General features: G+C 57.0%; 2 protein-coding genes across 2 annotated transcripts; one reads left to right on the top strand and one right to left on the bottom strand.

Annotated features, from left to right (window-relative positions):
* The first annotated feature begins 878 nt into the window (after positions 1 to 878).
* On the top strand, positions 879 to 7,235 carry LOC128272958 (disks large homolog 5). The gene is made up of 7 exons (XM_053010848.1): positions 879 to 915; positions 980 to 5,800; positions 5,872 to 6,091; positions 6,163 to 6,398; positions 6,478 to 6,701; positions 6,768 to 6,987; positions 7,049 to 7,235. Exons 1-7 carry the CDS (start codon positions 879 to 881, stop codon positions 7,153 to 7,155), a joined length of 5,865 nt encoding a protein of 1,954 aa, XP_052866808.1. The 3' UTR covers positions 7,156 to 7,235.
* A 1,293-nt stretch (positions 7,236 to 8,528) lies between these two features.
* On the bottom strand, positions 8,529 to 10,486 carry LOC128271227 (protein spaetzle 4). The gene is made up of 3 exons (XM_053008671.1): positions 10,442 to 10,486; positions 9,050 to 10,389; positions 8,529 to 8,967 (listed from the first exon to the last, which is right to left on the bottom strand). Exons 1-3 carry the CDS (start codon positions 10,484 to 10,486, stop codon positions 8,529 to 8,531), a joined length of 1,824 nt encoding a protein of 607 aa, XP_052864631.1.
* Positions 10,487 to 11,491: the final 1,005 nt, after the last annotated feature.

The following is an 11,491-nucleotide window of genomic DNA, read 5'->3' as shown; positions in this document are numbered from 1 at the left end:
ATAATTGTTGTGTAAAATGTTTTCTCATTGCACGGGCGGTTCGGGCAACGCCAACAATTGATTGTTGCCAGCAAAGCATAACCCGCCCGCAGAGAGAGCGCGAGGCAAGTGGTCGTTAATTAGTTTGCAAAAAGTCGCACCAAACTGTGGTCTCGTGGTTGGAAAATGTAGATCGAAACCGTTTTCAGGGCGGTCCGTTCCGCTTCGGCCCAATGAAAAACGTCACACGAATTTGGCCTGCTCTGCCGGGTGCCCTCGATACCCCGATTGTTCTGTGTACCCGATCGCGGTTGCTTCGATTAGCTGAAAAAGAGTCCACACAGAGCTCGAGTGACATTTCATCCGTCATTTGGACGAAGAATAGAATCGTTCGTGCAGTTTGTGCCTTTTTGTGTTTTCGCCTGAGGTGTGAGTTCGTACCTTCATCTGGCCACTTCCCATGGCGCGCGCCGTTCCGAAGCTACTCATTGAAGTGTGATCTTTCAGCTCAACAGCGATCGTAGTGATCGGTTCGAGCCGCAGTCAGCTGTCACACACGGTCTTTCACGCGTAATCCAAGTAGTTCCGTGCAGCCGATCGCCGTTCTTGACGGGCAATCCGGTCCAGCAGCGCTCGTTGGCCGTCTCGCGGTGCCAAGTGATTAATTTATTGTTAACCATTAGTTATGCTGCCACGATGTGCCACGATGCATAACGACGAGATCAGGGTGGCGCACCAGCACGATCACCGTTCCGCGCTCCCCGATCGTTGATTGATTTTCTTTTCTCTTTTTAGTTAAAAAATGTCTTCCCAAAACTGCGGAACGCTGAGTAAGTGTGCCGAACAGTAACAGATTGCCGGATTGCGTGTGTAGCGAGCGTGTAACTGATTCCGTCGAAATGGCTTCAAGCGAAAACAATAGTGACGACGGAGGTGGTAAGTGGGCTCCGGGAGGGACTTAGAGCAACGGAGGCACTGACAGCATTTCCGCTTCATGCAGGGGCCAACATTTTCTCGGGCTTTTCAAGCTCGAACGGCAGTGCTCCGGAGTACGAGCATCTGATGCAGTTCGAGTACCTGAAGACCAAGTACCGGGACGTGCTGTCGCAGCTGAAGACGGTTTCGAGCGAGAAGCAGCGGCTGGAGCACGATCTGCAGCTGCTCAAGAAGGAGCTGGACGGGAAGGGTGACTTTTTCAACAGCACGTTCCACGAGTACAGTGCGCTGAAGCAAAAGTACGACGCGCTCCGGTTGCGGTATGACGACATCGCGAAGGATCCGTCCCATTACGTGAAGCTGTGCGACGAGCTGAAGAAGGAACGGAACAAGTACAAGGAGCTGCTGAAGGCGACCGAGCACGAGCTGGAGACGGTGCTGTCGGAACGCGGGAGCGTGCTGAAGGAGAACCAGAAGCTGTACGACAAGAATGAGGCGCTCGAGAGGGAGGTGCAGGGCAAGCTGAAGGAGTGCGCTGGGTTGAAGGAAAAGATCGAGCTGCTGAAAAGCCACCAAGAGTACCAGCAGCTGTCGAACGAGAGCAGCTGGAGCAAGGAGCTGTCCGAGAGCAAGGACAAGTTCGGTATCGTGTCGGAGAACCTGGACACGGCCAACCAGGAAATCGAACGGCTCAAGAAAGCCCTGGACAAGGCGAAGGCGGAGATCACGAAAGCGGTCCACGATACGGAGGTGGCAAAGCAGCGCCGTGATTGGGCCATTTCGGAGCGCGAAAAGATCGTCCAGGAACGGGACAGTGTGCGCAATCTGTGCGACGAAATTCGAAAAGAGCGTGATACGGCCACTTCGAAGCTGCTGGCGGCGATCCGCGATAAGGACGATGCGCACAAGAAGATCGAACTGTTGACCGATCAGTTGGATCAACTGATACGGGACAGCATCAACAACAACGCCGCCAGTTCGCGTTCCGGGATCCGATCACCGGCGGGTACCAGGAACGCGGCGGCGGCGGCGGCCGGTGGTGACGTAAACGGTGGCACACCGACACCGACCCCGAACGCGTCGCTGGCGTCGATGAACAACAACGGAAGCAGCCACCGGAACTCGCACTACAGCAGCTTCAGCTCGATCTACAACCTGGAATCGTTGCAGCAGTACGACGTGGAGATCGTCGAGATCGACACGTCGCCCCTGCTGAGCAACTCGTCCGACTGGGGGCTCACGATCAGCGGCGATCTCGATCACCATGGGTACGGGGGGAGCGATCACAGCAACTCGAAAAACCTGTGCGGCCCGTACGTGGCCGCCGTAGAGCATGACTCGATTTTTGCGGGCAAACTCAAACCGAACGACATCATCTGTCAGATCAACAGTCACGATTGTAGTACCTTTTCGCGCCGCATGATCTACCGCACGATCCGCGGTAGCGTCCCGCAGTGCATCATCACGGTCAAGCGGCCGACGAAGCGGTTGCTGCCGGTGCAGATTCCGTTTACGAGCACGAACCGTAACCATGGGCTGACGCTCGAGTTGGGTCTGTACATTGCGAAGCTGGAACCGAACTCGATCGCCGCCAAGGATGGTCGGCTGGCGGTGGGTGATCGCATCCTGTCGATCAACAACAAACCGATGGAGAGCATCAAAAACATCAACGATGTAAACGCGTACATTAACGACATGCGCAACAGCAGCCTGAACTTGATCGTGATCAAGGACATGGCCGAGCCGCACCCGAGCTATGCGAGCTTTTATCAGCCGCGCCTGAAGCACCACATCCGCAACACGACCAGCTGCACCCAGACGGACAGTTCGCTCTCCACGACGGCAACGTTCGGGAGCCAGCAGAACACGCACACGACCGCGACGGCGGCCACGAACTCACCGAGCGCCCTGATGATGGTGAACCGGCTGAGCCTCGAGTTTGACCACAACAACCACTTCCTGCCGTCCGCGATGCCCTGCTCCTCGTCGGCGTCGCACCAACCGTCACCGAGCACCCCGAACTCGGTGGCCGCCAGCACGCCGTCGTCGACGAAATCGGCCTCCAAGCTGACGGAGTTCATCCAGAAGATCAAAGACAAGATGGCCATCAGTAACCACCACAGCAAGGATGCTGGGGCCGGCGGCGGTAGCCAGGAAAACGACGCCATTGCCGCGCTCGATTCCGTACTGTACAGTGACGAGCGCGACGGCAAACGTTCCGGCAAGCGCCGGAGCAAGGCCGGAGGCGGCGGCACGGGAACAGTGTCGTCGTCGTCACATCAGGCCGCCGACATACCGCGCGGTACGTGGCCCCGGGTAAACATGACGGTCCCGTTCACCGAGAACCACCCGGGCACGATCGTGCACCGGCCGAAAAAGGAGCGACCCCGGCTAACGATCCCGAGCGGTGGTGGACCGCTCGATCTGGACAACAACAACTACTTTTCGGCGGCCCTTAACGAAGCGAACACAATCCCCACCAACTTCCACCACCCGATCGGTAGCCCGAGTGGCGGTGTGGTGGCCAGTGGCAACATGCCCATAGCACTGCCGCCGAAGGGCATTCCACCGTCCGAAGGGCCACCGGTCGGAACGCTACCGAGCTCGTCGTCAAACAAACGCAACTCCCATCCCGTGATGCCGACGATCGACATCAGCCGGCTGCTGGCGGCAAAGTACGGCGATCCGACCGGCGTGGCCGGCTCCAGTCCGAGTGGTGGCGCCAACAATGGACTGCCATCGATCGGTGGCGGCAGTGTCGGTGGAGGCTTGCCGAAACCGACCGGAACCGGGTTCCCGCGAACCTCACCGTACGACGATCGGCATCACGATGGTGGTTTGAACCTCAACAAACATCGGTTCAGTTTGAATCTATCCGCGATGAGTAAGCAGCTCCAGCAGCACCAGCAACACCAGCAGCAACAATTCCTCCTGGGCCACCCCGCAACCCATCAGCAACAGAACTCGCTCGATTTCATTCCCATCCCGTCGTCGTCCGCGTCCCAGAAGAGCAGTCACTCGATCGATTCGTCGACCCCGAAGAGTCCACCCGGCGGCATGCTCTACTACCCCGGGCTGGCGGTCGGTGGCGTCGGATCGTCGAAAGATCACCGTGGAGGGCCCGGCAGTGCCACGGAGTTCTTTATGTCGGACAAGATTACGAAAACCTTGTCCAAGTACTCGAGCGATGCCGAGAGTATCACGGACACGGAGTCACTTTCGCTGGGATCGCTGCCACCCGGAGGTCCACCGATCCCGAAGGGTCCGAAGGGCACCGGAAGCAACGCTTTACCGGCCACGCTGTCCTCGGGTGGTGGGCAGGTGGGATCGAAAACGAACACACTTCCGTTGCCGCACATGCGCAAGCAATCCGGGTCCGGGTCGGGCTCGAACCGGGTGGCTCACCATGTGCAGCACAGTCACGCCGGTGCTACGGCCGGGTACGGGGCCACAATTCCCGGATCGTACCCACACCCGTTCAACATGCGAACGCAGCAATCGTCGGCCAACAGTGTCGGTGTTCCGGAAACACTGCTCACGGGAGGAGCGGGCACCACGGGTGGCGGCGGTCCCGGACATCATCACGGACACGGTGTCTCGATGGACTACACGTCGTACCGGTACAGCCAGATTCAGTCGTCGAAGGAGGACGTCCCGATCGTCGTCGGGTATGGCGGCAGCGGTGGCGGCGCCGGTTCCGGTTACGAAGGGGGAACTTTCCCCCGGAACAAAAGCAGCCACCAGCAGCAGCACCAGCAGCACCTGCATCAGATGGCGATGATGGCCGTCGCGGGGTCCGGCTTTGGCGTCCCGTCGACGAACCCGAGTGTCACGAGCCGCGGTAGCGGCATCAAGATCAGCAACGGTTCGATCGACTGCAGTAGCTCCGAGCGAGCGTCACCGATTCCGACGTTCGAGGTGCAGATCCTGAAGCCGGGCCACGTTCCCTCGTCATCCGCAGCGGGGGGCGGACCCGGTTCGAACAAACGGAGCTCGCTGCAAGACCACTACGGCGGCGGTGGCGGCACCGGTGTCCACTCGAAACCGAACGTCGGGGCACTCCGCTTGGTGCTGATCGACAAGAGCGAAATGTCGCTCGGCATCAAGATTTTCTGTCGCCGCAACGGTGGCGGCGTGTTCGTGTCGAACGTCGGCGAGAACAGTCTGGCCAGCAAGGTGGGGCTGCACATCGGCGATCAGCTGCTCGAGGTGTGCGGCATCAATCTGCGCAAGGCCACGTACGAGCTGGCGGCGCACGTACTGCGCCAGTGCGGCAACTCGATCACCATGCTGGTGCTGTACAATCCGGTCGTGTACAACAATCTGACCACAAGCGAAGACAATTTGGCCCGCTCGGGATCACCGACGCCGCAGAATTCACCACCCCGGCCGATGGTGGGAAGCGGCGGTGGCGGTGGCGGTGGCCGCTCCCTCATCTCGGCCGTCTCGGCGGCGGCCTCCGGTAACGCGGGAGGAGGCGATCGCGGGAAGACGACATCCGTTGGGTTGGAAGAGCGGAAAGATTTCGCCGACAGCCTCGAGCAACCGGAGCTGCACGAGGATGACGACGAGGACGACGACGACCGGGTAGCCACCGGGTCTGGACCGGGCTCGGGCATGTACAAGGAGCAGCCGCGCGATATCTACATCGAGACGCGCAAAACGTCCAACCTGGGGATCACGCTGGTCGGTGGCAACGCGAACGGGATCTTCGTGCACGGCGTACAGAAGGACTCGATCGCCGACCAGGCCGGTCTGCTGGTCGGCGATCAGATACTGGAGTTTAACGGTACCGATATGCGCCGATCGACGGCCGAACATGCCGCCCTGGAGATCGCCAAACCGGCCGATCACGTCAAGGTGCTCGTGCTTTACAACATACAGAGTGAGTATTGGGTCAGTTCCATTTTGTCCCCCTCGCGATTTTTTACGAACAATCCGTATCTTCCGTTGTAGAGTTCAATCAAATCAAGGACAAACCGGGCGATGCACTGTACATTCGCGTCGGGTTCGACCGGAACTGCGATCAGGGCGAATCGGAGCTGTCGTTTGCCAAGGACGAGGTGCTGTTCGTCGACAACACCATGTTCGGCGGCATTCCCGGCAAGTGGCGGGCCTGGAAGCTGGACGAGTACGGGCACAAGCGCCAATGTGGCATCATTCCCAACAAACTCAAGTATGTCCCCCGTGTGTGTGGCCGCATTTCTCTCCAATGTGATTCACGCTCCCGTAATGTCCTGTTTTCAGAGTGGAAGAGGAGCTACGGCTGCTGGGAGACACCGGAGACGTCGATACGACGGCGCGGCGTGGATCAACTTCGGCACGGCGATCGTTTTTCAAGCGCATCAAGCCGCAACGCAGCTCATCGCGCGACTCGAAGGAACTGGCCAGCTTTAGCAACACCCACCTGAGCCTCTACCTGGACTCGGGCTCACTGAACGACGACGGACTGAGCACCTACCAGCGGGTGGAACGATTAGAATGTACGTGCGCCACGGAGCGGGGGCCAAGGCAAGCATCATAACCACAGTGATCGTCTCTCTCTCTCTCTCTCGGCTACAGACACCTACCGACCGGTGATCATTCTGGGGCCACTGGCGGAGTTTGTGATCGACAAGCTGTGCATCGATTTCCCCGAGGACTTTGCCGTGCTGCAGGAGGCCCAGAAGAAGTGCACGAAGGAGGAGATGGAACTGGCGCTCCAGAACAACACGATCGCCGACTACAAACTGCGCAGCAACGGCATCTTCGAGTACACGAGCATGCAAGCCGTGCGGGATAACAAGGTTCGTGATGCGAGCGATCGCTCAATCGATCGCTGGTGCTAATGTTCCGTTTTCCTTTTGCCGCAGCAATGCCATTGCATCCTGAACGTCAGCATGGCGGCCGTCGAGCGGCTGCAGCGCGCTCAAATCTATCCGGTCGTGCTGCTGCAGCGCTTCAAGTCGGCCAAACAAATCAAAGAGATCAAAGACTCGCGCTACTCGACCGACAAAATCTCCGCCAAGGCGGCCAAAGAAATGTTCGAGCACACGCTCAAGCTGGAGTCCGAGTACCGGCAGTTCATATCGGGTGCGTAACATGGGCACGGGACCTTGCTGCCTTGCCTCACTAACTGTGTTTCGTGTTCCAGTGGTCATTTCGGGCGTCAACATTACGCACATGTGCACCCAAATCAAGGCCGCCGTCGACAGTGAGCAGAAAAAGATCCTCTGGGTGTCGGTGCCGACACCGTTGTGACATCCCGAGTCCATGGGCTTCCTGTTGCCGCACGAGGACGAGCGGTTGGCGTGAAGGTAAGAGGAGGGACCCAGTAAGTACCCCGCGCAGACACGCAGGTGCAATTAGAGACGGGGAGCTAGAAAACTCGTTTCGATTGCGATCGATTGCGAACGGCAAAGCCGCATTTCATCGTGTAGCTAGCAGATTTTGAAGCCCGAACGAACGAACAAGATCACTTCACTCTTTACCCCGTTAGTCATCACACACACAGTTGACGGGACCCTAGAATGGGCGCGGAAGGACGGCGGCATCCGAGAGACGGGATAGTGTTTAGGAGAGACACGGAATCTCACGTTTGTTTTTGTACGCCCCAGCGGCCTAGCCTCGCCGTGTCCCACTGTCCCGAAGCGCAGAGAGACCGAGAGAGAGAGAACAGTATTTATACGGGTGGAAATGTGGTGCATTTGTTAGTGCGAAGAATTTGTCCGTGTTCCCGATCCTATCCGGAACCGAATCCGTTGGTCTGGTCTTCGGTTGTCATAGTGTAGGTAACGAATATTACTTGTTGTTTTACTACTACCTTTCGCTCCCTACTTACTTAATCGTACGGAACGGAATCCAACTACGTCTTCCAACGTCTACTTTAACGAACGGGACGCGACGCGCCGCGCGTACCGGATTTGAAAAAAAGGATTATTAAATGAAACTCGTTGCTACTCGTTTTAGGCGCAATTCGGTGCATTGACCGCAATATCACTAGAACTCCTGATGTGTACTGATTGTGAACATGCAGCATATGTTTCTTAGTTTTATTTCTGTTTTCTCGTTGTATCAGAGAGAGAGAGTGCGTGTGTTTTATTAGTATTCTTTGATTCATGTTTTGTTATCTGTTCCGGTATGAACAAAAAGGCACCAGCAGCACACCGCTCCCCATCGTCGCACATCCGACATCGTCTCGCTTGTTTTGTTGGCCAATTTGTTATTCGCGGTCTCATTTGGCGTCCGTTTTTGTGGCCAACGGCATCACGGCAACCGATCGTAGACGTAACGAACGATCATAGAGCAATATTTAAAACGAAATTCAACACAACACCATTCAAAGGGTCCGGAACTCGAGAACGCGAGCCTATATACGATACGATTTACGCCTTTATACCTTACATAGAGATATCTATACACGATTGAAAGTTGTTTATTATTATAAATATTATCGCGATCGCGGTACGATCGCGATCCATCGCGCGGTATATAAAAAGTATCTATATAAAATTCTCTTTTGAACGCACGCATTGCGTACGATCGCGCCTTTTTCGGTTCTACTTTCAGCTCGCAGCGCAGCGTCTTTCACTAGCCTTTCGTGGAGAGCGTCTTTTTTTTGTGTGGGGCACGGTTCAGTCGACGCCGTCCCCATCGTCGTCCTTTGGCCGCCGGTACCAGTCGTCGATCGCGTGCTCGTAGATGGCATTCTGGAGCTCGTCTTCGGCCTGCTCGATCGATTCCTTCGTCAGCGAGCGCGGACTGCGCGAAGTGACGCGCACGTCGAACGGCATATCGTAGCACTTGCAGATGCAGCACGAAGGGAACCGGAACCAGTCCGAGAAGATCCCGCGGCACTCGTTGTGCGGATCGTACGCGAGCAGCCGGTGCAGCCGGAACTGCTGCTCGCAGCGGCAACCCTCGCGGCAGTACATTTGCTTCAGCTCGTGCGTACACTTCTCCCAGTGCACGTACTGCTCGAACGGGTACAGATTGAGCAGGGCCAGTACCTCGCCCCGGGTGTTGTTCGCCCAGAACGGGGCCACCACTTCCTCCTTCACCGGGCACGCATTGCTGTGTGACGGAGAGAGCAGACGGCGGATTAGAAAAATGGAACCGAACCGAAGCAAACGGAGAAACGGGTTGCTAAACTTACACGCCTCGCCCAGTGACGGTCGTTGGGGTCTCTTTTTGGGCCGCATCCTGAAAAAGCTGTCCCTCGGCGGTGGCCCCAGGAGGTTTCTTTGCCGACGCTGCCGCCGACGGTTTGATGCTTTCGAAGCGAATCTTTTGCGAATGGAGCGCGCTGCTCGCTGCTGGGACCGAGGCCTCTTCGGCCTCGGTGGTTACCGTGTTACCGGTTACCGTTTCCAGCTCAACCGTTCCCAGGGCATCGTCCCCATCGACCGTGTCCAGCCGATCGTTCGGATAGCCACCGATGGTGGACTCAACCTCGACCGTCTTGGCCGTCGTCGTCGTCGTCGTTACGAGCTTCAGTGTGGACGATATCTTTCCATTGCCGTCCCCACCGTCACCCGCAACGTTGTCCGTGTCCAGCTTCGCCAGGGAAGACAGTGCGGGCAGATCGATCGGCGGCTCGATCGGTGACCCAATGGGAATGCTGTTGCTTATGAACGTACCGTTGGCCGGATCGGTGGCAGCCAGGAAGATATCTCCGACGAAGGTTTTATTCGACGCAGCCGTGGTCCGCTCGCTCGTACTAACAATTTCATTCGTTTCAGGGGCCTCTGTTGTCGAAACTGGCCCCTCGGTTGTAACATTGCCGCCACTGCTGCTGCTGCTGCTGCTGTGCGGTGGTGATTCGCCGGTCGTTGAAGATTCCGTACTCCGGGCGGTGGTTATCGGGTTCGCAGTCGTCGGTGCTGTGGTCGCCGGAATGCTGGTGCTGCTGCTGGACGGTGCCACGGTTGTCGTGGAGGTTGTCTTTTGTTGCGCTGGCCGAAAATGGGGTTCATTGAAGGGGATCTCGTTGTTTTTGTCCCGTGTCAAATAGTGTCCAGCTCCGCCGGTTGCCGGCGGCGGCACCTCGTACTGGGATGCTGGTCGCAGATACTTTAACCGCTTTCCAGCCTCGGGCCGCCGTTTGGCGTGTGGTCGCGCGTACCGTTCGGCCGCCCGATCGATGTCGTCGACGTCGATCTCGTTGTTATCGATCTCACCCTTCAGCACCGAGATGTGGCGCACGTCACCGTACATCCGGCGCATGAGGCCCTGGTTTTCGTGCACGAACCGACGCACCGCATGCCACGGGTAGGCCGATCCGGGCAGGTTGCAGTACGCCTGGACGCTTAGGTCGCACGGGATTGTCTTCAGTAGCTGCGATCGGCCCCGGCGCGATGTTCGGGTGGGATCGCACGACGAGGCCGAATCGTAGCCATAGCTTTCCGCGATCGTAGTCCCGGTCAGCAGCGGGAGTAGGAGAACGGCCAAAACGACCGAACAGAACACCAGCAAACCAGTGCCGCCGGTGCGCCACTGAAAGAAGCAAAAAAAGCTGAGTCTGGGGCATGTTTCTTATCTTAGATACTTGGAGCTTGGAGCTTCCGCCAGTTGCCAGGTGCTTCATCTCCATTTCTTCCGCCACCTGATGAGGGTCGGTCGGTCACGCGTTGATTCGCAACTTTCTCCTCGTGTGCCGCGACCACCGTCTCTCATCCGGAGCAAATAAACAGTTTTCGGTGACCAAAAGCGGCCACGCAACACATTAACACCCCAAACACCACATCGTGATAGTCCGAGCATTCCGTTTTCGCCGGTCGTCCCACCTTGCCGGAGCTGGCAACTTTTACTTTTTGCCCCCGCGTGGTCCCCAAAGTTTTGATATGGAAAAAGTGAAAGGTTAACTGAGGATCAGCATTTATTTCATTTCTCTACATTGACCCCCCTAATGTGTTGTGATCGACGCGTTATCTTTGGTAAATGTTGCGATTGCGCAATTACTCTTTCGTGGGTTAACAAACACATTAGAAGAAACATTTAACACTAATCGAGGCGACGAGTTTGCCTTATCAAAATGAAAGTGTGAAGACACTCTACACGAAGGTCGTGCGAGATCCGAAGAGAAACGGAAAAATGTGTTGATGGTTGATCGAACACTGTTCGGTAATTGGCATTCCGGTCACAGCCGGGAAACGTGCGTCGCATTGATCACCCTTCAAATGGTGTGGTGGCACCTGTGGCACCGGCACCAGGCGGCCTTAAACCTAACGGGTGTCGAGCGCCAGCCCCAGTGAACCATTTTCCTGGCAGCGCCCCCCACAATAAACCTTGGCGCGATTTTATTATTAACAGCACGTACCCGCACTGGGACCCCGGCGCTGGGCGGGGAGTGCGATCAACTGATCAGACCGAGGGTACGAGCATTTCATTTTAATCGATTGTGCTTTGCTCCTTTGCGGCAAACTTTCCCCAAAACCAACCACCAACTCCTTGACCACCGATTAATTACCGTTCGTTGTCTCGCCTCAGCCCTGTGCACTTTCACGAACATCTGGGACTGCTGACCTTGCCCGAGTGCACTTTCACATCTGTGCATCTGTTTCTCGATCTGCTCGATGACCACCCGGTGACCACACTC

The sequence above is a fragment of the Anopheles cruzii genome, chromosome 3 (assembly GCF_943734635.1).
Source record: "Anopheles cruzii chromosome 3, idAnoCruzAS_RS32_06, whole genome shotgun sequence".
NCBI classification, from domain to species: Eukaryota; Metazoa; Arthropoda; class Insecta; order Diptera; family Culicidae; genus Anopheles; species Anopheles cruzii.
This window is presented reverse-complemented; position numbering and strand designations above follow the sequence as displayed.

Excerpts from the sequence above, each read along its gene's own strand:
- LOC128271227 (XM_053008671.1), bottom strand. The coding sequence starts at position 10,486 with ATGGAGATGAAGCACCTGGCAACTGGCGGAAGCTCCAAGCTCCAA. Across the intron at positions 10,390-10,441 it reads GCGGAAGCTCCAAGCTCCAA|TGGCGCACCGGCGGCACTGG; the intron begins GTATCTAAGATA and ends TGCTTCTTTCAG. Across the intron at positions 8,968-9,049 it reads ACCGTCACTGGGCGAGGCGT|CAATGCGTGCCCGGTGAAGG; the intron begins GTAAGTTTAGCA and ends TCCGTCACACAG.
- LOC128272958 (XM_053010848.1), top strand. The coding sequence starts at position 879 with ATGGCTTCAAGCGAAAACAATAGTGACGACGGAGGTG. Across the intron at positions 6,399-6,477 it reads GCGGGTGGAACGATTAGAAT|ACACCTACCGACCGGTGATC; the intron begins GTACGTGCGCCA and ends TCTCGGCTACAG. Across the intron at positions 6,988-7,048 it reads GTACCGGCAGTTCATATCGG|TGGTCATTTCGGGCGTCAAC; the intron begins GTGCGTAACATG and ends TTCGTGTTCCAG.